At 44.5% G+C, this 24,282-nt stretch overlaps 1 protein-coding gene across 4 annotated transcripts in view; it reads left to right on the top strand.

Annotated features, from left to right (window-relative positions):
• The window catches only part of FSCN1 (fascin actin-bundling protein 1), an 87,768-nt gene that overhangs the window by 34,676 nt on the left and 28,810 nt on the right, over nucleotides 1–24,282 (top strand). For 2 of the 4 annotated variants that reach the window (XM_069733815.1, XM_069733816.1), the window contains exons 3-4: nucleotides 11,508–11,629; nucleotides 23,243–23,410. In XM_069733815.1, the coding sequence (XP_069589916.1) occupies nucleotides 11,508–11,629; nucleotides 23,243–23,410 (290 nt within the window). Of the gene's footprint in view, nucleotides 1–11,507; nucleotides 11,630–12,966; nucleotides 13,309–23,242; nucleotides 23,411–24,282 lie in introns of those variants that run through there. The other 2 variants (XM_069733818.1, XM_069733817.1) reach the window with 2 other exon arrangements.

Raw genomic sequence — 24,282 nt, 5'->3', positions numbered from 1 at the left:
GATGGAAGGATTCTGTTGTCTTCATGTTTTATCATTCCATCTATAGATTTTGGAGGTTTGATAGTCTTAACCCCTTCATGACCCAGCCTATTTTGACCTTAATGACCTGGCCGTTTTTTGCAATTCTGACCAGTGTCCCTTTATGAGGTAGTAACTCAGGAACGCTTCAACGGATCCTAGCGGTTCTGAGATTGTTTTTTCGTGACATATTGGACTTCATGATAGTGGTAAATTTAGGTCAATAAATTCTGCGTTTATTTGTGATAAAAACGGAAATTTGGCGAAAATTTTCAAAATTCTGCAATTTTCACATTTTGAATTTTTATTCTGTTAAACCAGTTGTGACACAAAATAGTTAATAAATAACATTTCCCACATGTATACTTTACATCAGCACAATTTTGGAAACAAAATTTTTTTTTTTGCTAGGAAGTTATAAGGGTTAAAATTTGACCTGGTATTTTCTCATTTTTACAACGAAATTTACAAAACCATTTTTTTTTAGGGACCACCTCACATTTGAAGTCCGTTTGAGGGGTCTATATGGCTGAAAATACCCAAAAGTGACACCATTCTAAAAACTGCACCCCTCAAGGTGCTCAAAACCACATTCAAGAAGTTTATTAACCCTTCAGGTGCTTCACAGCAGCAGAAGCAACATGGAAGAAAAAAATGAACATTTAACTTGTCACAAAAATTATATTTTAGCAACAATTTTTTTATTTTCCCAATGGTAAAAGGAGAAACTGAACCACGAAAGTTGTTGTCCAGTTTGTCCTGAGTACGCTGATACCCCATGTGTGGGGGTAAACCACTGTTTGGGCGCACGGCAGGACTCGGAAGGGAAGGCACGCCATTTGGCTTTTTAAATGGAAAATTAGCTCCAATCATTATCGGACACCATGTCACGTTTGGAGAGCCCCTGTGTGCCTAAACATTGGAGATCCCCACAAATGACCCCATTTTGAAAACTAGACCCCCAAAGGAACTAATCTAGATGTGTGGTGAGCACTTTGAACCCCCAACTGCTTCACAGAAGTTTATAACGCAGAGCCATGAAAAAAAAAATTCTTTTCTCAAAAATGATTTTTTTAGCCCGCAATTTTTTATTTTCCCAAGGGTAACAGGAGAAATTTGACCCCAAAAGTTGTTGTCCAGTTTCTCCTGAGTACGCTGATGCCCCATATGTGGGGGTAAACCACTGTTTGGGCTCATGCCGGGGCTCGGAAGTGAAGTAGTGACGTTTTGAAATGCAGACTTTGATGGAAGCTCTGCGGGCGTCACGTTGCGTTTGCAGAGCCCCTGGTGTGCCTAAACAGTAGAAACCCCCCACAAGTGACCCCATTTTGGAAACTAGACCCCGAAAGGAACTTATCTAGATGTGTGGTGAGCACTTTGAACCCCCAAGTGCTTCACAGAAGTTTACAACGCAGAGCCGTGAAAATAAAAAATCATTTTTCTTTCCTCAAAAATGTTTTAGGAAGCAATTTTTATTTTCACAAGGTTAACAGGAGAAATTTGACAGGAGTAATTGTTGCGCAGTTTGTCCTGAGTATGCTGGTACACCATATATGGGGGTAAACCACTGTTTGGGCACACGTCGGGGCTCGGAAGTGAGGGAGCACCATTTTGAATACAAGATTGGCTGGAATCAATGGTGGCGCCATATTGCGTTTGGAGACCTCTGATGTGCCTAAACAGTGGAAACCCCTCAATTCTACCTCCAACACTAACCCCAACACACCCCTAACTCTAATTCCAACTGTAGCCATAACCCTAATCACAACCCTAATTCCAACCCTAAGGCTATGTTCCCACGTTGCGGATTCGTGTGAGATTTTTCAGCACCATTTTTGAAAAATCCGCGGGTAAAAGGCACTGCGTTTTACCTGTGGATTTACCGCGGATTTCCAGTGTTTTTTGTGCGGATTTCACCTGCGGATTCCTATTGAGGAACAGGTGTAAAACGCTGCAGAATCCGCACAAAGAATTGTCATGCTGCGGAAAATACAACGCAGCGTTTCCGTGCGGTATTTTCCGCACCATGGGCACAGCGGATTTGGTTTTCCATAGGTTTACATGGTACTGTAAACCTGATGGAGCACTGCTGCGAATCCGCAGCGGCCAATCCGCTGCGGATCCGCAGCCAAATCCGCACCGTGTGCACATAGCCTAATTCTAAAGGTATGTGCACACGCTGCGGAAAACGCTGCGGATCCGCATCAGTTTTCCATGAGTTTACAGTTCAATGTACACCTATGGGAAACAAAAATCGCTGTACACATGCTGCAGAAAAACTGCACGGAAACGCAGCGGTTTACATTCCGCAGCATGTCACTTTCTGCGGATTCCGCAGCGGTTTTACAACTGCTCCAATAGAAAATCGCAGTTGTAAAACCGCAGTGAAATGCGCAGAAAAACCGCGGTAAATCCGTCATAAATCCGCAGCGGTTTAGCACTGCGGATTTATTAAATCCGCTGCGGAAAAATCCGCAGAGGACCAGAATACGTGTGCACATACCGAAACCCTAACCCTAGTTCTAACCCCAACCTTAGTGGAAAAAAAAATTTCTTTATTTTATTATTGTCCCCACCTATGGGGGTCATTTACTATTTTTTTTATTTTGATCACTGTGATAGGTTTTATCACAGTGATCAAAATGCACATTGGAACGAATCTGCCTGCCGGCAGATTCGGTGGGCGCACTGCGCATGCGCCCGCCATTTTGGAAAATGGCGGCGCCCATGGAGAAGACGGACGGACCCCGGGAGGATCGGTAAGTATGATGGGGTGGGGGGGGAGCACAGGGGGGTGGATCTGAGCATGGGGGGGTGGATTGGAGCACGGGGGGTTGGATTGGAGCACGGGGGTTGGGATTGGAGCACGGGGGGAGCGGACATGGCTGGAATGTAATATTTCACCAGTTTTAATAGGTGAAATATTACAAATCGCTCTGATTGGCAGTTTCACTTTCAACAGCCAATCAGAGCGATCGTAGCCACGGGGGGTGAAGCCACCCCCCCTGGGCTGTACTACCACTCCCCCTGTCCCTGCAGATCGGGTGAAATTGGAGTTAACCCTTTCACCGGATCTGCAGGGACGCGATCTTTCCATGACGCCACATAGGCGTCACAGGTCGGATTGGCACCGACTTTCATGACGCCTACGTGGCGTCATGGGTCGGGAAGGGGTTAACAGGTCCCGTTTGAACTTATTTGTCTTTATTTCCTGAATCTCTTTTTCCCATGTAGCAAATAAGTCAATTTCCTTCTTAAAGATTTCCAATTGGTTGACGAATAATGTCTCTTTAATAATTTTCTTTTGGAGGTCCTCAATCTCAGTCTCAAGGATATCGAGACTTCTTTTATCATGTCCAATCAACAACTCGATCATAGATTGTGAACAATTGTTGCATGCCTCCTCCCATTTCTGGCGGAAGATACCATCTTCAACCTGAAATGTCGGTGTCATACTGTCTATATAAGACCCCACAGCTCACAGTGCATGTCAGACCAAATGAGAATCGTGAGGACAAAAGAAAAGGCCAAGGAGCTCAGTGACACAATTGTGGCAAGGCACAGATCTGGCCAAGGTTACAACCGAATTTCTGCAGTACTCAAGGTTCCTAAGAGCACAGTGGCAACAGCTTTTGGGCCAAATATCTGTATGGAGCATGTTATGTGGCCATATGCAGCATTATATGGGGGCAAATGTCTGTATGGGGCAAATGTCTGTATGGGACATCTTATCCAGCCATGTGCAACATTATATGGGGGCAAATGTCTGTATGGGGCATCTTATCCGGCCATGTGCAGCATTATATGGGGCAAATGTCTGTATGGGGCATCTTATCCGGCCATGTGCAGCATTATATGGGGGCAAATGTCTGTATGGGGCATCTTATCTGGCAATGTGCAGCATTATATGGGGCAAATATCTGTATGGGGCATCTTATGTGGCAAAGTGTAGCATTATATGGGGCTGTTATCTGTATGAATCATCTTATGGGGCCATGTGCAGCATTATATGGGGCAGTTATCTGTATGGAGCATCTTATGGGGCTTTAATCCACATTTGTGGAGCATTATACGGGGCAAATGTCTGTATGAGCATCTTATGGGGTTATAATCAACATTTGTGCAGCATTATATGGGGCATATTTTAATATGGAGCATCTTATGGAGCCCATCATAAACTGTATGGAGCATTATATGGGGCTCCTGATTCAATATAGATATTCAAAAACACTTAAACTACTGATATCTCAATTAATTTTACTTTTATTGGTATCTCTTTTTATTGTTGAAATTTACCGGTAGCTGCTGCATTTTCCATTCTAGGCTTATACTCGAGTCATTAAGTTTTCAGTTTTTTTGTGGCAAAATTAGGGGGGTCGGCTTATACTCGAGTATATACGGTACTTAACAAAAAAGTGTGCACCGACTGACATTGTCTTATATTCTAGGTTCTTCAAAGTAGCCACCTTTTGCTTTGATGACTGCTTTACACACTCTTGGTGGATACACAGTGGATGCTTTCCTGAAACGGAAAGTACTTGCAAGCAGCATAATACAAAGAATAGCAGGTTTACCCAGAATCCTTTGCAGTAGGCGGAGCTATGCAAATCATCTCTTTCCACCCCTGTCTAATCCACAGCGCTTGGAATCGCCAAGCGTGCAATGCTGCGGATTAGTTTCTAAATTTACACAGCCAACCAATTCCTACCTGTGGACACGTGTTTCGGGCTTTAGGCCCTCATCAGCACAGGGCTGGAATTGGTTGGCTGTATGGAGTGGGGCTCGGTGAGCAAGCGATACATACATGCTAGCCACCTTAGGGAGAGACCCAAGTTGGGCTAAATGTAGCGGGACGAAAGAGACCGAAAAGCCCTCTACTTAAAGGAAATACATAGTGGATGCTTTCCTGAAACGGAAAGTACTTGCAAGCAGCATAATACAAAGAATAGCAGGTTTACCCAGAATCCTTTGCAGTAGGCGGAGCTATGCAAATCATCTCTTTCCACCCCTGTCTAATCCACAGCGCTTGGAATCGCCAAGCGTGCAATGCTGCGGATTAGTTTCTAAATTTACACAGCCAACCAATTCCTACCTGTGGACACGTGTTTCGGGCTTTAGGCCCTCATCAGCACAGGGCTGGAATTGGTTGGCTGTATGGAGTGGGGCTCGGTGAGCAAGCGATACATACATGCTAGCCACCTTAGGGAGAGACCCAAGTTAGGGAGAGACCCAAGATTTGCATAGCTCCGCCTACTGCAAAGGATTCTGGGTAAACCTGCTATTCTTTGTATTATGCTGCTTGCAAGTACTTTCCGTTTCAGGAAAGCATCCACTATGTATTTCCTTTAAGTAGAGGGCTTTTCGGTCTCTTTCGTCCCGCTACATTTAGCCCAACTTGGGTCTCTCCCTAAGGTGGCTAGCATGTATGTTACACACTCTTGGCATTCTCTTGATGAGCTTCAAAAGGTAGTCACCGGGAATCGTTTTCACTTCACAGTTGTGCCCTGTCAGGTTTAATAAGTGGGATTTCTTGCCTTATAAATGGGGTTGGGACAATCAGTTGTGTTGTGCGGAAGTCTGGTGGATACACAGCTGACAGTCCTACTGAATAGACTGTTCAAATTTGTATTACGGCAAGAAAAAATCAGCCAAGTAAAGAAAAACGAGTGGCCATCATTACTTTAAGAAATGAAGGTCAGTCAGTCCGAAAAATTGGGAAAACTTTGAAAGTGTCCCCAAGTGCAGTGGCAAAAACCATCAAGCGCTACAAAGAAACTGGCTCACATGAGGACCGCCCCAGGAAAGGAAGACCAAGAGTCACCTCTGCTTCTGAGGATAAGCTTATCCGAATCACCAGCCTCCGAAATCGCAGGTTAACAGCAGCTCAGATTAGAGACCAGGTCAATGCCACACAGAGTTCTAGCAGCAGACACATCTCTACAACAACTGTTAAGAGGAGACTTTGTGCAGCAGGCCTTCATGGTAAAATAGCTGCTAGGAAATCACTGCTAAGGACAGGCAACACGCAGAAGAGACTTGTTTGGGCTAAAGATCACAAGGAATGGACATTAGACCAGTGGAAATCTGTGCTTTGGTCTGATGAGTCCAAATTTGAGATCTTTGGTTCCAACCACCGTGTCTTTGTGCGACGCAGAAAAGGTGACGGATGGACTCTACATGCCTGGTTCCCACCGTGAAGCATGGAGGAGGTGTGATGGTGTGGGGGTGCTTTGCTGGTGAGACTGTTGGGGATTTATTCAAAATTGAAGGCATACTGAACCAGCATGGCTACCACAGCATCTTGTAGCGGCATGCTATTCCATCAGGTTTGCGTTTAGTTGGACCATCATTTATTTTTCAACAGGACAATGACCCCAAACACACCTCCATGCTGTGTACGGGATATTTGACCAAGAAGGAGTGTGATGGGGTGCTACGCCAGATGACCTGGCCTCCACAGTAACCAGACCTGAACCCAATCGAGATGGTTTGGAGTGAGCTGGACCGCAGAGTGAAGGCAGAAGGGCCAACTAGTGCTAAGCATCTCTGGGAACTCCTTCAAGATTGTTGGAAAACCATTCCCGGTGACTACCTCTTGAAGCTCATCAAGAGAATGCCAAGAGTGTGCAAAGCAGTCATCAAAGCAAAAGGTGGCTACTTTGAAGAACCTAGAATATAAGACATAATTTTAGTCGGTCCACACTTTTATGTTAAATATATAATTCCACATGTGTTAATTCATAGTTTTGATGCCTTCAGTGTGAATATACAATTTTCATAGTCATGAAAATACGGAAACATTTTTAAATGAGGCGTGTCCAAACTTTTGGTCTGTACTGTGTGTGTGTGTGTGTGTGTGTGTGTGTATATGTATGCATGTGTATGTATTTATACATATATAATCTATGTCTCTCTCTGTCTCTATCCTTGCGAAAGTATTTGGCTCTCTGGAACTTATCAACCTTTTACCACGTATCATGCTTCAGACATAAAGATACCAAATGTACATTTTTGGTGAAGAATCAACAAGTGGAACACAATTGTGAAGTTAAATGGAATTTATTGGTTATTTAAAATTTTTGTGGAAAATAAAAAACTGAAAAGTGGGGCGTGCAATATTATTCGGCCCCTTAAACTTAATACTTTGTTGCGCCACCTTTTGCTGCCATTACAGCTGCAAGCCGCTTGGGGTATGTCTCTATCAGTTTTGTACAACGAGAGACTGAAATTCTTGCCCATTCTTCCTTGGCAGACAGTTCGAGCTCAGTGAGGTTTTATGGAGATCGTTTGTGAACAGCAGTTTTCAGCTCTTTCCACAGATTCTCGATTGGATTGAGGTCTGGACTTTTACTTGGCCATTTTAACACCTGGATATGTTTATTTGTGAACCATTCTATTGTAGATTTAACTTTATGTTTGGGATCATTGTCTTGTTGGAAGACAAATCTCCGTCCCAGTCTCAGGTCTTTTGCAGACTCCAACAGGTTTTCTTCAAGAATGGTCCTGTATTTGGCTCCATCCATCTTCCCATCAATTTTATCCATCTGCCCTGTCCCTGCTGAAGAAAAGCAGGCGCAAATCATGATGCTGCCACCACCATGATTGACAGTGGGGATAGTGTGTTTAGGATGATGAGCTGTGTTGCCTTTACGCCAAACATATATGTTTTGGCATTGTTGCCAAAAAGTTCAATTTTGGTTTCAGCTGACCAGACCTTCTTCCACATGTTTGGTGTGTCTCCCAGGTGGCTTGTTGCAAACTTTAAACGACGCTTTTATGGATATCTTTGAGAAATGGCTTTCTTCTTGCCACTTTCCCATAAAGGCCAGATTTGCTTGTCTTGGTAGATTTGCATTGGTATGATATTGATTCCATTTCAATATGATTGCTTGCACAGTGCTTCTTGGGATGTTTAAAGTTTTGTAAATCATTTTGTATCCAAATCCGGCTTTAAACTTCTCCACAACAGTATCATGGATCTGCCTGTTGTGTTCCTTGGTCTCCATGATAATCTCTGTGCTTCAAACAGATCCCTGAGACTATCACAGAGCAGGTGCATTTATATGGAGACTTGATTACACACAGGTGGATTATATTTATCATTGAAGACAGAAAGAGAAATGATCCAGCTGGAGGTGGAGGCAGTTCAGACTTTGTGAGACTTTATTAGACAACTATATTTATCATTAGTCATTTAGGACAACATTGGATCATTCAGATATCCACAATGAACTTCTGGAGTGAGTTTGCTTCACTGAAAGTAAAGGAGCCGAATAATATTACATGCTCCACTTTTCAGTTTTTGAATTTCAACAAAAATTTAAAATAACCAATAAATTTCGTTCAACTTCACAATTGTGTTCCACTTGTTGATTCTTCACCAAAAATTGACATTTGATGTCTTCATGTTTAAAGCATGATATGTGGGAAAAGTTTGGAATGTTCCAGGGAGCCGAATACTTTCGCAAGGCACTGTATATAGGTAGACAGATAGATATAGATATACACTACGGTTCCAAAGTTTAGGGTCACCCAGACATTTTTGTGTTTTTCATGAAAACTCATACTTTTATTAATCAAATGAGTTTCCAAATGAATTGAAAGTCTAGTCCAGACATTGACAAGGTTTGAAAAAAAGATTTTTATTTGAAATAATAATTTTCTCCTTCAAACTTTTGCTTTCATCAAAGAATGCTCCCTTTGCAGCAATTACAGCATTGCATACCTTTGGCTTTCTAGCAGTTAATTTGCTGAGGTTATCTGGAGAAATTTCACCCCATGCTTCCAGAAGCCCCTCCCACAAGTTGGTTTGGCTTGATGGCCACTTTTTGCATACCATACGGTCAAGGCTGCTCCCACAACAGCTCAATGAGGTTGAGATCTGGTCCCACTCCATTACAGATAGAATACCAGCTGCCTGTTTCTTCCCTAAATAGTTCTTGCGTAATTTGGAGGTGTGCTTTGGTTCGTTGTCCTCTTGTAGGATGAAATTTGCTCCAATCAAACGCTGTCAACAGGGTATGGCATGGGGTTGTAAAATGGAGTGATAGCTTTCTTTAGTCAAAATGCCTTTTACCTTGTACAAATCTCCCACTTTAGCAGCACCAAAGCAACCCCAGACCATCACATTACCTCCACCATGCTTGACAGATGGTGTCAGGCACTCTTGCAGCATCTTTTCAGTTGTTCTGTGTCTGATAAATGTTCTTCTGTGTGATCCAAACACCTCAAACTTGGATTAGTCTGTCCATAACACTTTTTTCCAATCTTCCTCTGTCCAATGTCTGTTATTTTGCCCATATCAATCTTTTCCTTTTACTAGCCAGTCTTAAGGTACCATCACATTAAGCGTCGCTGCAGCGATACCGACAACTATGTCGATCGCTGCAGCGTCGCTGTTTGGTCGCTGGAGAGCTGTCACACAGACAGCTCTCCAGCGACCAACGATGTTGGTAACCAGGGTAAACATCGGGTTACTAAGCGCAGGGCCGCGCTTAGTAACCCGATGTTTACCCTGGTTACCATCGTAAAAGTAAAAAAAACAAACACTACATACTTACCTTCAGCTGTCTGTCCCTGGCGCTCTGCTTCTCTGCACTCCTCCTGCACTGACTGTGAGCACAGCGGCCGGAAAGCAGAGCGGTGACGTCACCGCTGTGCTTTCCGGCCGGCGCTCACAGCCAGTGCAGGAGGAGTGCAGAGAAGCAGAGTGCCGGGGACAGACAGCGGAAGGTAAGTATGTAGTGTTTGTTTTTTTAATGTTTATGCTGGTAACCAGGGTAAACATCGGGTTACTAAGCGCGGCCCTGCGCTTAGTAACCCGATGTTTACCCTGGTTGCCAGTGAAGACATCGCTGGATCGGTGTCACACACGCCGATTCAGCGATGTCTGCAGGGAGTCCAGCGACAAAATAAAGTTCTGGACTTTCCTCAGCGACCAACGATCTAGCAGATGCCTGATCGTTGGTCGCTGTCACACATAACGATTTCCTTAACGATATCGTTGCTACGTCACAAAAAGCAACGATATCGTTAATGATATCGTTATGTGTGACTGTACCTTTAGATATGGCTTTTTCTTTGCCACTCTGCCCTGAAGGCCAGCATCCCGGAGTCGCCTCTTCACTGTAGACGTTGACACTGGCGTTTTGCGTGTACTATTTAATGAATCTGCCAGTTGAGGACCTGTGAGGCATCGATTTCTCAAACTACAGACTCTAATGTACTTGTCTTGTTGCTTAGTTGTGCAGCGGGTCCTCCCACTTCTCTTTCTACTCTGGTTAGAGCCTGTTTGTGCTCTCCTCTGAAGGGACTAGTACACACCATTGTGGGAAATCTTCAGTTTCTTGGCAATTTCTCACATGGAATGCCTTCATTTCTAAGAACAAGAATAGACTGTCGAGTTTCACATGAAAGTTCCTTTTCTCTGGCCATTTTGAGAGTTTAATGGAACCAACAAATGTTAATGCTCCAGATTCTCAACTAGCTCAAAGGAAGTCAGGTTTGTTGGTTCTCTAATCAGCCAAACTGTTTTCAGCTGTGCAAACATACTTGCACAATGGTTTTTAAGGGTATTCTAACCATCCATTAGCCTTCTTAGGCTAGGGTCACATTGCATTATGTGAACCCGTTTAACGGACTACGTTACACCGCGGCATAACGCAGTGTAACGTAGTGCGTTAACGCCGCCATTGCTTGCAATGGCGAACGCATCGCTAGCGCACGCCCACATTGGGCGTGCGCTAGCGATGTGCCATCATTTGAGTGACTGCCCGCGAACGCTGCTTGCCGCGTTCGCGGTCCGTCCCTCACTAGCGCAGATCGAGCATCTGCGCTAGCGAGATTGGCAAACGCGATCCCTTTTGGGACATTGCGTTAGCGCAGTCCGTAGCGCTATGTGCTAAACGGACTGCCCTAACGCAACGTGACCCTAGCCTTACACAGAGTTAGCAAACACAAAGTACCATAAGAACACGGGAATGATGATTGTTGGAAATAGGCCTCTATACACCTATGATCACATTGCATTACAAACTAGACGTTTGCAGCTAGAATAGTCATTTACCACATTAACAATGGATAGAGTCTGTTTCTGAATCATTTAAGGTTAGCTTCATTGGAAAAAACTGTGCTTTTCTTTAAAAAATAAGGAAATTTCTAAGTGGTCCTTATCTTTGGAACGGTAGTGTAGATAGATGGATAGATAAATAATAATATGCTAGTAAATGTGCTAACCCAGCAACCCTTACTTGCATATCTTAGAGGTGAAAGGTGCTGTTGATGTATGTATTGCATCTTGCTAATGCTTGTGCACAGCCAGTTGGTAATTTGAACATTTGTCTATACTTAATTTGACAGGTGCACTCTACATACACAAGGCCAGTCGCTACCTGGCAGGTGTCTGTCCATGACAATGTCACATTTAGATGTACTATATAAAAAAGAACCAAGCAAATGTAAATTATATTTACATTACTTTTTTTCAACAGAAATGACAATTGTTACTTTAGCATTGAGTGGTGTGATCGGCGGATTACCTTAAAGGCAGCAAATGGAAAATTTGTGATTGCTAAGAAAAATGGTCAGCTTTCTGCATCTGTGGATTCCAGTGGTAAGCATTTTTTTTCTAAATTACCGGTATATAGAAATGTAAAAAATAAGTGAGGAAAAAAACATGTTACATAAATTCTGTATTACTGTTCTTTCTTCTCCTAATTATTGATTGGATTTTACATACATTTTTGATATCTTCTAGTCAGTAGTTAGGACATTTTCATCTGTCTGCACTCACTAAACTAACTTAGGAGTGGATCCTAAACATACAGGGCTTAAACTTTCTTTTAGGCCGGGGTAACACTAGAGAGAAATACGGACGTATGAGGCGCAAAAGCAGCTCATTACACTCGGACCAATGTTTCTCTATGGCAGTGGTCCCCAACTCCAGGCCTCGAGGGCCGCCAACAGTGCAGGTTTTCAGGATTTCCTTAGCATTGCACAGGGGTTGGAATCATCACCTGTGCAGATGATCACATTACCACCGATGCAATACTAAATAAATACTGAAAACCTGCACTGTTGGCGGCCCTCGAGGCCTGGAGCTGGGGACCCCTGCTCTATGGGGCAGCTCCCATCAGCCGTATATTTCTTGCTATATTTTACCGCCTGAGAAAATCGCAGCTTGCTGCGGTTGTCAGCGTATTCCTCCAAAAATAAGCCAATGCAAGTCTATGGGGGCAAGAAAACTATGGATTACACATGGACCACACGTGTGACTTGCGAGAAATACCCACCAGTGTTATATATATATATATATATATATATATATATATATATATATATATATATATATATATATATATATATATATATATATATATATATTATACACAGTATATATAGCTATAATACATATATATATATAAATATCTATCTATCTAGATGGTGGCCCGATTCTAACGCATCCGGTATTCTAGAATATGTATGTATGTACGTCGCGCTGTGAGTGGGAGTTAAATTCCTCGCCAATATCGCTGATTGGTCGCGGCCGGCCATGAGCTACCAATTACTGAAGCGGTGTTTAAATCACGCACCAATATCGCTGATTGGTCGCGGGCCGCCGGCAAGACCAGTGACTGAAGCGGTGTTTAAATACCACGTCAATATTGCTGATTGGTCGCGCACAGCCGGCCGCGACCAGTCAGCGAAGCGTGGTTTAAATCCTGCGTCAATTCGCAGCTGGACGGCGTTTGTCGCTGATTGGTCACAGGATGTCAATGTCAGTATCTAGTCCTGGAATCTGTTTCTCTTGCCCTTAGCCTTGCCCTTAGTTAACATGGATCTTGATGTTTCACGTCGGCCATCTTGCTTCCTGCCAAAGCTGTATATAAAGCCAGCACCTGTTCTGTTTCATTGCTTGTGTATTATGTTTTGGACCTTGTTCCTCTGCAGTCCCAAGCCTGGACTTACTATCCCTGTTGGTCCTCTTCTAACGGCGGAGTCCTCTGCCAACCTGCACGTCTGGATCCCTGCCTGCTGACCGAGTGATTGCTGAACACCTGACTTCAGAAACCTCTGACTGACCACACCTGCGGTGAAGTAAAAACTCCAGCCTGCTAGTGTGTTCCTCTGCTCTGCAAGAGTCTGTCTCGTGCACTCATTGCTCAGTGACTTTGCATGCTGTGTCGCAGAGTATCAGCTCTGCTATTACCGTTTTTCAGATTGACTGAACATTTATCTGGACTTATATGCTATATTGCATTCAGATCACAAATACAATATTGCTTGTTCAAACCATTGTGTCTGCAGTGTCTTTGACCTAGCCACTGGTGTCCAGTTGTATCCACTAGTATCGTGACAGGATACACAAGCCATAAAAATGGATGTTGCTGGGTCAGAGACTTTAGAAGTGCGTGTTAAGAAGCTAAATAATATCACTGCCACTGTACACGCTGAAGTGCAGACATGGAAGAGCAGAATAGAACGCCTACAGGGGCAGACTAAATGTGATATACAAGTGCTCAGTCAGACCCTTCAGGAATTGTGTGGCCAATTTGCGGCTCTGGAGGCACAATCTCAGGCTTCTGTTCCTGCCATCCCCAAACTACCGCCATTTAGGTTTGGTGGCGACCGAGACAAATACCGTGGGTATCTGAACCAGTGTCGTTTATACTTTGCTGCACATGTCACACAGTTTCCTACGGACCGATCCAAAGTATTGATTATCATCATGTTGCTGACTAACAAGGCTCTTGCCTGGGCAAACCCTCTGATAGAATCGCATGATGCATGTCTGAACCACTTCAATATGTTTATCGCCGCCATGGGGCAGATGTTTGACGATCTGAACCGTGGCCTTACAGCGGAGACGGCCCTGCTGAATTTGCGTCAAGGTAAACGCCCAGTGACTGAGTATGCTATGGATTTTAGAAGGTGAGCTCAGGATACCACCTGGAATAGTGCAGCAAAGTACTCACTATTTAAGAAGGGGTTGTCCAGTTCTATCAAGGACGAGCTTGCACGTGCGGAGGCTCCCACTGCTCTAGGAGATTTCATCAATCACTGTATTCACCTAGACGCTCGCATCTCCGAACGAAAACTAGAAAGGTGGTCTGAGATGAACCGCAGCAATAAATCACTTCTTCCTTTCCTTCCTAAGGAGATTCTGGACCCAAGTCCTCAGGAGTCCGCACCCAAGCCGATGCAGGTAAATTCCCTACGAAGTCGAGTAAGTGACGAACGGAAGGACTTTCGTTTCAAGGAGAATTTGTTTTTACTATGGAAAATCAGGACATTTTATTATCAACTGCCCCAGTTGTTCTCGCAGGACAACCGCAGCCGTGGTAGAACGTGATTTCTCTGAATCATTCTCCGTGACTTCCGAATCAGGGCCACCCGAAATTGCAGCAACTGTTCCGGATTATGACTCTTCAGATATGAACTCTGTTACATCCGAAACGATACTATCCATTAATGCTGTTATTCTATCTTCTGCAGTTTCATACCCTTTCAATAAGAAAAAAGATTCACACTGTTACCTTCCTATCAAGATCTGGATTGACTCCCGTTGGGTGAGCAGTTCCGCCATGATAGACTCTGGGGCTAGCGGTAACTTCATGGACACTTCTTTTGCTAAGGAATATGGAATCCGATCACAGAGAAGAGTATCTTCAATTCTGATGGAGACTGTGGATGGGTTCCCTTTGACCTCGGGGCCAGTAGACCAGCAGACTGAATCACTGAAGGTCCTCATGGGAGATGATCACCAGGAGAAATTGCCCTTCCTTCTGATTTCCTCTCCACATTTCCCTATTATCTTGGGTTTACCCTGGTTGCAGACTCAAAATCCCATCATTGACTGGGAGACTAAGATTGCGCTTCCCAGCTAAAGAGGTAACTTCTGAGAATTCAATTGATCCATCACCGGGCGACCCATCATCGGATCTAAGGTTACCGGAAGTTTATAAAGAATTTTCGGATATGTGCGATAAAAAGAATACAGATAAATTGCCACCACACCGCTCTTATACGATACGATACGATACGATACACTTTATTGATCCCGTGGGAAATTATGGTATCACAGCAGCACAACTTAAATCATAAAAATCATAAAGGAATTCCATAGTTGACATGACAGTTTGTTGACAGAAGAACATTATACATTAGAATAGGACATACACAACGAGTGAACTGAAATGTAGAGAAATAAGTAGACATTCACCTTGGTGGTTTAACCCTAATGTTATTGTTGTACATTCCCATGGCAGTTGGCACAAACGATTTCCTATATTTTTCCTTCTTACACCTCAGAAGTATTAGCCGGTTGCTGAAGGTGCTCTTCTGTCTCATGAATAGCTCATATAATGGATGTGCATTATTGTTCATAATTGTCATACACTTTCTCAGAGTTCTTTTCTCCACTACCTCCCCAAAAGAGTCCAGATTGCAGCCCACAGCAGAACTTGCCTTCTTAATAATCTTATTCAGCTTATTAGCATCAGAGGCCCGCACACTACTACATGACTGCCCAATCGAGCTTCTGCCTGCTGCTACCATTCCCTTTGGAGATATTTATCCATTGTCTGGTCCTGAGCTCAAGACTCTCAAAGAATATATCGACGAGAACCTGTATAAGGGGTTTATACGCCCCTCATCCTCTCCAGCCGGTGCACCCATCTTTTTCGTTAAAAAGAAGGATGGATCCCACAGACCCTGTGTTGATTACCATGAAATTAACAAGGTAACCATCAAGAACCGCTACCCCCTGTCATTAATTCCGAAGCTTCTCGAGAGAGTTCGTAAGGCCAAGGTCTTTTCAAAATTGGACCTACGCGGGGCATGCAATCGAGTCCATATAAGACCTGTTGACGAATGGAAAACAGCATTTAGGTCTATATATGAACACTGAGTATTTGGTCATGCCATTTGGACTTTGCAATGCCCCAGCAACTTTCCAATGATATTTTTAGAGACATTCTTGATCTTTTTGTAGTAATCTATTTGGATGACATTCTGATTTTTTTTTTCTAAATCCATGGAGGAACATCAGCAACATGTCAAGACTGTCTTGCAGCGTTTGAGGGAACACCATCTGTACATCAAGCTGGGGAAATGCGAATTTCACAAGTCGGAAATCCAATTCTTAGGTTATGTAATTTCTCCACAGGGTCTGAATGTGGATAAGGCTGGGTTCACATTGCGCTAGGCGTGTCCGTCTAACGGACTCGTTTTTAAGTAGTAAAAACGCAATGTAACGCACATACTAACGCGCCCATAGACTTGCATTGTCTGACGCATCGTGACGCATCCCTAAATTGGTATGCGTTTGTCACATAACGTTTTTTTTCTGACGGACCTTCAACGCGGCTTGCAGCGTTTTCGGGTACGGCCAAGCTAACGCACTACTAACGGAAGCGTTCATTCTGCCATAGAAGGCTATGGCAAACGCAGTCAGACGCAAATCATGAAAAATTTCAAAATAGGACCACACGTTTTAATAGCGTTTGAGGGTGGTCACATGTGGTCATGTGACAGGAAATGTGATTTCGGAGAATGAGTCTGTGCCCACACCCGACAATGACAAAAGGGAAAAAACAAAAAAAAAACCAACAACTTTATTGACAGTGACAAACGCAGCCAAACGGATACTTCGTAAACGGACATCAAAATGAAAAAACGCGATCACATGCGTTAACGCTAGCGTTACCGTGACGACGAATTTCATATTTTGGCTCCGTTTCTGTACATGCGTTTAACGAATCCGTTTAACGCCATGTACTTGACGCAATGTGAACCTAGCCTAACAACAAGATCAAGGCGATTCAGGAGTGGCCAATCCCCAAGAACGTCAGAGGTCCAACGTTTCATCGGATTTGCTAACTTCTACATACGTTCCGTCAAGAACTTCTCTGACATCTTCTCGCCCATCACCCGGTTGACACAGAAGAAGACAGCATTTATTTGGTCCCTTCAAGCCCAAGAAGCATTCTCTTGGCTCAAGACCAAGTTCACATCAGCATCAGTACTGATCCACCCTGACCCGGAACTCGCCTTCATTATTGAAGTAGATGCCTCGAACTGTGCCATCGGGGCTATACTGTCCCAAAGAACAGGTGAGAAGAATTTACTTCATCCTTGTGCTTTTCTTTCCAAGCGACTGTCTCCTGCCGAAAATAACTACGATGTAGGAAATAAAGAATTACTGGCTATCATCGCCGCCTTCAAGGAGTGGGGACATCTTCTGCAAGGAGCTTCAAGCCGATCGTTGTCCTCACGGATCACCGCAACCTTGAGTTCATCAGGTCAGCAGGATGCCTGTCCCAACGGCAGGCCCGCTGGAGTCTTTCCCTTGATCAATTCAATTTTACGATCTCTTATAGGCCAGGTTCTCACAATGGAAAAGAAGATGCTCTATCCCGGATGTACTCTACTGACGCTGTTCCAGATGCTCCACCTAAGACCATACTTGCAATTTTGTAGGAGTCATTCATAACCAAGATTTGTTGCAGGTCATCAAAGAAGCTTACAACTCTGATCTTTTCTTGTCTCAGCCATCAGATGAGGTAAGCCTTCTTTTTAGGAATGGAGAATGGACCCGGGAACGGCGCCTCTACATTCCTGAAGCCGTGAAGTTGAGTGTTGAGATTGGTTCATGACTCTAAGGTTGCAGGGCACAGAGGAATTCAGAAGACTCAATAATTCTTATCTTGCTTCTTCTGGTGGCCAGGTTTTCGGAAGGATGTCCAGAAGTACGTTTCATCTTGTTCAAGGTCCCATGTGCCTCCCCTACTGGTGTGTTACAGCCTTTGCCGGTGCCGTCTCGCCCGTGGGGATCCATTTCTATGGACTTTATTGTAGAACTGCCCCTTTCCGAGGGCAAGAGTACTATTTTTGTGTTGGTCGATCGCCTGACCAAGGTGGCCCATTTCATCCCTTGTTCCAGTTTACCCTCTGCGAGGACACTGCTGACCTAATTATCCAGAACAACTTTCGTCTGCACGGGGTTCCGGATGAAGTTGTTTCGGACCGTGGAGTCCAATTTACTTCAAAGTTTTGGCAAAACTTTTGTTCGGCATTAGGCATAGAAGTTAACTTATCTTCTGCTTTCCACCCACAGTCCAACTGGCAGACAACATACCAACCAAATACTGGAGCAATACCTTCGCTGCTCCATTTGCCATTTGCAAGATGATTGGGTAAGGCTACTCCCATTGGCTGAATTCTCTTATAACAACTCCCAGAGTGCCTTCACCAAGCAGTCTCCATTCTACGCTAACCTGGGATATCACCCTAGCATTCTTCCCAGATTACCGGTAGATACATCTTTACCAGCAGTTGCCGACAGGATCTCTTCACTTCAACAGAACCTTGAACTTCTGAAAGACTTTGGGTTCCGCACAAGAGAGGTACAAGAATGCAGCTGACAGATTTCGCAAACCAACACCAACATTTTAAGGTAGGCGAATTAGTCTGGTTATCTACGAAGAATTTAAAGATAAAGATCCCTTCCCCTAAGTTGGGACAGAAGTACATCGGTCCTTATAGGATCAGTGGTCTGGTAGGTACTGTTGCATGTCGCTTAAAACTCCCAAGAACACTGAAGATACATCCTGTCTTTCATACTTCCCTACTAAAAGCTGTAGTACCAAATCCTTTTCCAGGACGTTCATCTCCTCCCGATCCCGTTCTTGTGGATGGTCAAGAGCAGTTCATTGTTGAGGATTCTGGATTCAAGAATCTACAGAAATCGATTGCAGAATTTGATTAAATGGCAAGGCTATTCCTCAGAGGAGAATTCCTGGGAACCCGTGGATAATAATAACGCCTCCCGACTGATTGAGCAGTTCCATCAAAGGTACCCTGGCAAGCCTGGTTTAGGGTCGTCCGGTGGCCGTTCTTGAGGTGGGAGTAAAGTCAGTATCTAGTCCTGGAATCTGTTTCTCTTGCCCTTAGCCTTGCCCTTAGTTAACATGGATCTTGATGTTTCACGTCGGCCATCTTGCTTCCTGCCAAAGCTGTATATAAAGCCAGCACCTGTTCTGTTTCATTTCTCGTGTATTATGTTTTGGACCTTGTTCCTCTGCAGTCCCAAGCCTGGACTTACTATCCCTGTTGGTCCTCTCCTAACGTCGGAGTCCTCTGCCAACCTGCACGTCTGGATCCCCTGCTTGCTGACCGAGTGATTGCTGACTTCAGAAACCTCTGCCTGACCACACCTGCGGTGAAGTAAGAACTCCAGCCAGCTAGTGTTCCTCTGCTCTGCAAGAGTCTGTGTCTTGTGCACTCATTGCTCAGTGACTTTGCATGCTGTGTCGCAGAGTATCAGCTCTGCTATTACCGTTTTTCAAATTGACTGAACATTTATCTGGACTTATATGCTATATTGCATTCAGATCACAAATACAATATTGCTTGTTCAAACCATTGTGTCTGCAGTCTCTTTGACCTAGCCACTGGTGTCCAGTTGTATCCACTAGTATCGTGACAGTCGGGGGTTCAGGGTGCAGGATATAGTACAGCCACGTAGTATATAACACAGCCACGTAGTATATAGCACAGCCACGTAGTATATAGCACAGCCACGTAGTATATAGCACAGCCACGTAGTATATAGCACAGCCACGTAGTATATAGCACAGCCACGTAGTATGTAGTGTATAGCACAGCCACGTAGTGTATAGCACAGCCACGTAGTGTATAGCACAGCCACGTAGTGTATAGCACAGCCACGTAGTGTATAGCACAGCCACGTAGTGTATAGCACAGCCACGTAGTGTATAGCACAGCCACGTAGTGTATAGCACAGCCACGTAGTGTATAGCACAGCCACGCAGTGTATGCACAGCCACGTAGTGTATGCACAGCCACGTAGTGTATGCACAGCCACGTAGTGTATAGCACAGCCACGTAGTGTATAGCACAGCCACGTAGTGTATAGCACAGCCACGTAGTGTATAGCACAGCCACGTAGTGTATAGCACAGCCACGTAGTGTATAGCACAGCCACGTAGTGTATAGCACAGCCACGTAGTGTATAGCACAGCCACGTAGTGTATAGCACCGCCACGTAGTGTATAGCACAGCCACGTAGTGTATAGCACAGCCACGTAGTGTATAGCACAGCCACGTAGTGTATAGCACAGCCCACGTAGTGTATAGCACAGCCCACGTAGTGTATAGCACAGCCCACGTAGTGTATAGCACAGCCCACGTAGTGTATAGCACAGCCCACGTAGTGTATAGCACAGCCCACGTAGTGTATAGCACAGCCCACGTAGTGTATAGCACAGCCCACGTAGTGTATAGCACAGCCCACGTAGTATACAGCAGTGTGGGCACCATATCTCTGTTAAAAAAAGAATTAAAATAAAAAATAGTTATATACTCACCCTCCGGCGTCCACCGAAGTTGTCTCGATGCATACGAGGCTGCCGCCAGCTTCCATTCCCAGTGATGCATTGCGAAATTACCAAGATGACTTAGCGGTCTCGCGAGACCGCTAAGTCTTCTTGGTAATTTCGCAATGCATCTCTGGGAACGGAAGCTGGCGGGCAGCCTCGACGCTCGCGAGCATCGATGGAGGGTGAAAATAGCACCATTTTTTATTTTTGTTATTTTTAACATTATATCTTTTTACTATTGATTCTGCATAGGCAGCATCAATAGTGAAAAGTTTTTCACACAGTGTTAATAGCAGCGTTAACAGACTGCGTTACACCGCGTTATGCCGTGGTGTAACGCAGTTGGTTTAACGGACTACTAAAACGATTATTATTACTACTAGATGGTGGCCCGATTCTAACGCATCTGGTATTCTAGAATATGCATGTCCACGTAGTATATTGCCCAGCCGCGTAGTATATTGCCCAGCCGCGTAGTATATTGCCCAGCCGCGTAGTATATTGCCCAGCCGCGTAGTATATTGCCCAGCCGCGTAGTATATTGCCCAGCCGCGTAGTATATTGCCCAGCCGCGTAGTTTATTGCCCAGCCGCGTAGTTTATTGCCCAGTCACGTATGTCACAGGTTAAAAAATAAACATATACTCACCTTCCGAGGGCCCCTTGTAGTTCATTCACATGACCGTGACGCCATGGCAGGTCCTTCTCCCATACCATCTTTGCCACCGGAACTTGCCACTTGCATGGAGCGGTTACCGGAGCGTAGCGAGGAGCGAGAAAGGCGGCGGAAAGTGAGGATATAATGATTTTATTTTTTTTATTTTTAACAAATGTTTTTACTATTGACGCTGCATAGGCAGCATCAATAGTAAAAACTTGGTCACACAGGGTTAATAGCGGCGGTAACGGAGTGAGTTACCCGTGGAATAACGCGGTCCGTTACCGCTGGCATTAACCCTGTGTGAGCGGTGACTGCGGGGAGCATGGAGCGGGCGCCGGGCGCTGACTGCAGGGGATTAGGGAGGGACTAATCGGACTGTGGCCGTCGCTGATTGGTCGCTGCAGCCATGACAGGCAGCTGGCGAGGACAGAAGGACAGACAGAAAGACAGAAGTGACCCTTAGACAATTATATAGTAGATTATTATTATTAATCCAATAGTCTGAAAGGGTTTAAACATGCGCGCACACACACACACTAAGAATAAAGAATTTTATTGAAGGAAAGAAACGCAGGTTTTTCATATGTTTATTTTACGCTCAATCCAGCCGAAGACCCTCGTTCTCCTGTAAAAAAAAAAAAAAAAATCCAAAATAAAAAAGCAACAATATCCCTTACCTGTCCGCCGTACAGTCATGTTCTATGCAGTAATCCATCTCAAGGGGTTACATTTTTTACAACCGGGAGCAGTGCTGATGCTGCCACTACCTGCTGTAAAAGACTGGGGAATGAATGAAATGTAGGGGGTGGAGTTTCAGTGGCTAGCGGTGATGTCACCGAAGCTCCACCCCCTGGCGGCATGAACTCGTATGAACTGTAGCGTTGGAAAATATTCAGAAAGAGAGAGGCTAAGTGCCGGAAAAGGCTCATCTTACAGATGCGCCTTTTCTGGGGTGGCTGGGGGCAGATGTTTTTAGCCGGGGAGGGGGGGGGAGGCAATAACCATGGTCCCTCTCTAAGCTATTAATATCTGCTCTGTCACTGGCTTGCTCTCTCTGGCGGAAAAAATTGTGTGGGTGCCCGCGACAGTTTTTTCCATGAATTAACCCTTTAATGTAACACCTACAGCTCCCAAATTTTACACACAAACACTACTAACATTATTAGTGAGGGATATATAAAAATATAACGGATATTCAATGGTTTACTGCATGTCTCATATCCTGTCGGGTTCGGGAATTATTCAGCAAAAGCCGACAATTGAATTACCAGCTTTTTTGCTATCTAGCGCTGTATGAAATATATATATATATATATGTGTTTTCATGAATATTTGAGCCCATGGATCCATTATACTGTATGTCCACTTTGCAAGCCGGGGAGAAAATTTCCCCGTACGGATGCCATACTTAGGTTTACATGGGCAAAATATGCAGCCACACCTTGCCAACGGATAACATACGGATCACTGTTCAGGGAACATTTCTGAAGTATTTGGTCTGTAAAAAAAAAAAGGACCGTATTTTTATACGTTGTGTGTGACACCGGCCTTAGGGTCTGTGGATCTAGTCCATACTCTCACTATAAAACACTGATGTATGAATCCAGTGGTTTTTTTAGCTTTTTCCCAGTGTAGGTTTCATGTCTGCTTATGGCTTCCAAATACTGACTCAAAAATATCCGTACTCCAAGAGACAGTATAGATTTTTTTTTTCTGTGAAAGGACTGTTTACTTTAGGTGGTTACTCACTTTTTCGTCTGGTCACTTGGTCTTTTTCTTTAACATTTACTGCAGCACACTCCCTCCAGCATTCCTCTTGAGTTGCAGTGTGTTCTTGTGCTTTATCCTGTGAGCCTTTCTTATGGCTCGGTCTTCTGCATTGTGACATCTGCTGAAGCATATTTTCCCCAAGTGACCAGACTACCTCGCTAAGGAAGAGAGTACACTTCTTAGGTGCCACCACATCCACAAAGAGACTGTAATAATTTGGGTTTAAATTTTTCACTATCTAAAAACTTCCTCTAGAAACATTCATGAAAGGTTAAATGGAATGTTATTGTTATAAGAGAGCACAGATATAAAAAAAAAAATCTGCTATTCACTGGTATTAAGATGTAGATCTGCCATTTTGTATGATTTTGTAAAAATCTTTCCCCCCCCCCCAGTGGAATCTGAACAATTCCTGATGAAACTCATTAATCGTCCACTAATTGTCTTGAGGGGAGAGCATGGCTTCATAGGGTGCCGTAAAGTGACCGGGACCTTGGACTGTAACCGATCAATTTATGATGTGTTTCAACTGGAATTCAACGAAGGCGCCTATAACCTTAAAGGTCGGTATTTTTGAATTATAAACTTAATACATTCTGTGTTACATCTTGCGGGCAGATAATTTGTTGTAATTCCTTAGGCACATCCTTTGTATAAGTGTACAGTGAAGTGTATAAATAGTCAGAGGTCTCAATAGCACCTGTAAAAGTGTCATACATGCCTGTGCGGACTGTTTTTTACATTTTAACCCCTTTCTGACATCCGACTTACTATCCCGTCGAGGTGACCCGGGCCCGTATGACCATCGACGGGATAGTACCTCATATGCGATCAGCCATGCTCACGGGGGGATCGCGGCCTGGGGTCAGCTGATTATCACACCTGGGATTCATGGGCATGCGCACTGCGACATGGGTGAGTGGCTTAGACAAGCAGTGCGCATGCCCAGGAATCTCAGCCCCGCAGTGTGAATAAATAAGACACTGAGGGGCTAGGATTCACAAGCAGGGCGGCCGCACAGGCGCAGTCAGCGAGACTGCATATGAGGACAGACGGGCAGCGCTCACTGCGCCTGCCCCAGGCATGACAGAAGAGCGCAGGCGCCGGCAGATTTCAAAACAAACAGCGCTGAGGAGGCGGCGCCCGGGGCCAAGAAGACTTGAGTGACGGCTGTGAGGCGTCTGCATCAGGGGGGAAAGACCTGCCTCCAGGACTGAAGACGAGTATTTCGGACAAATTACAAAACGGATTATTTCTGCATTTACAGCACCAATAACTAAAAGAACCACCTTGTCAGAATGCAGCATTACTGCTGCACAAGGTGGCCCTTTTAGTTTCAAACGCCTGGGGGGTGGGGGGGTGACAGGTTCCCTTTAACCCCTTTCTGCCATTGGACGTACTATTCCGTCCATGTGGGGTGGGCCTTAATTCCCAT

The sequence above is a fragment of the Ranitomeya imitator genome, chromosome 7 (assembly GCF_032444005.1).
Source record: "Ranitomeya imitator isolate aRanImi1 chromosome 7, aRanImi1.pri, whole genome shotgun sequence".
NCBI lineage: Eukaryota > Metazoa > Chordata > Amphibia > Anura > Dendrobatidae > Ranitomeya > Ranitomeya imitator.
The sequence above is the reverse complement of the archived record's forward strand: the minus strand, read 5'-3'. Positions and strand labels throughout refer to the sequence as shown.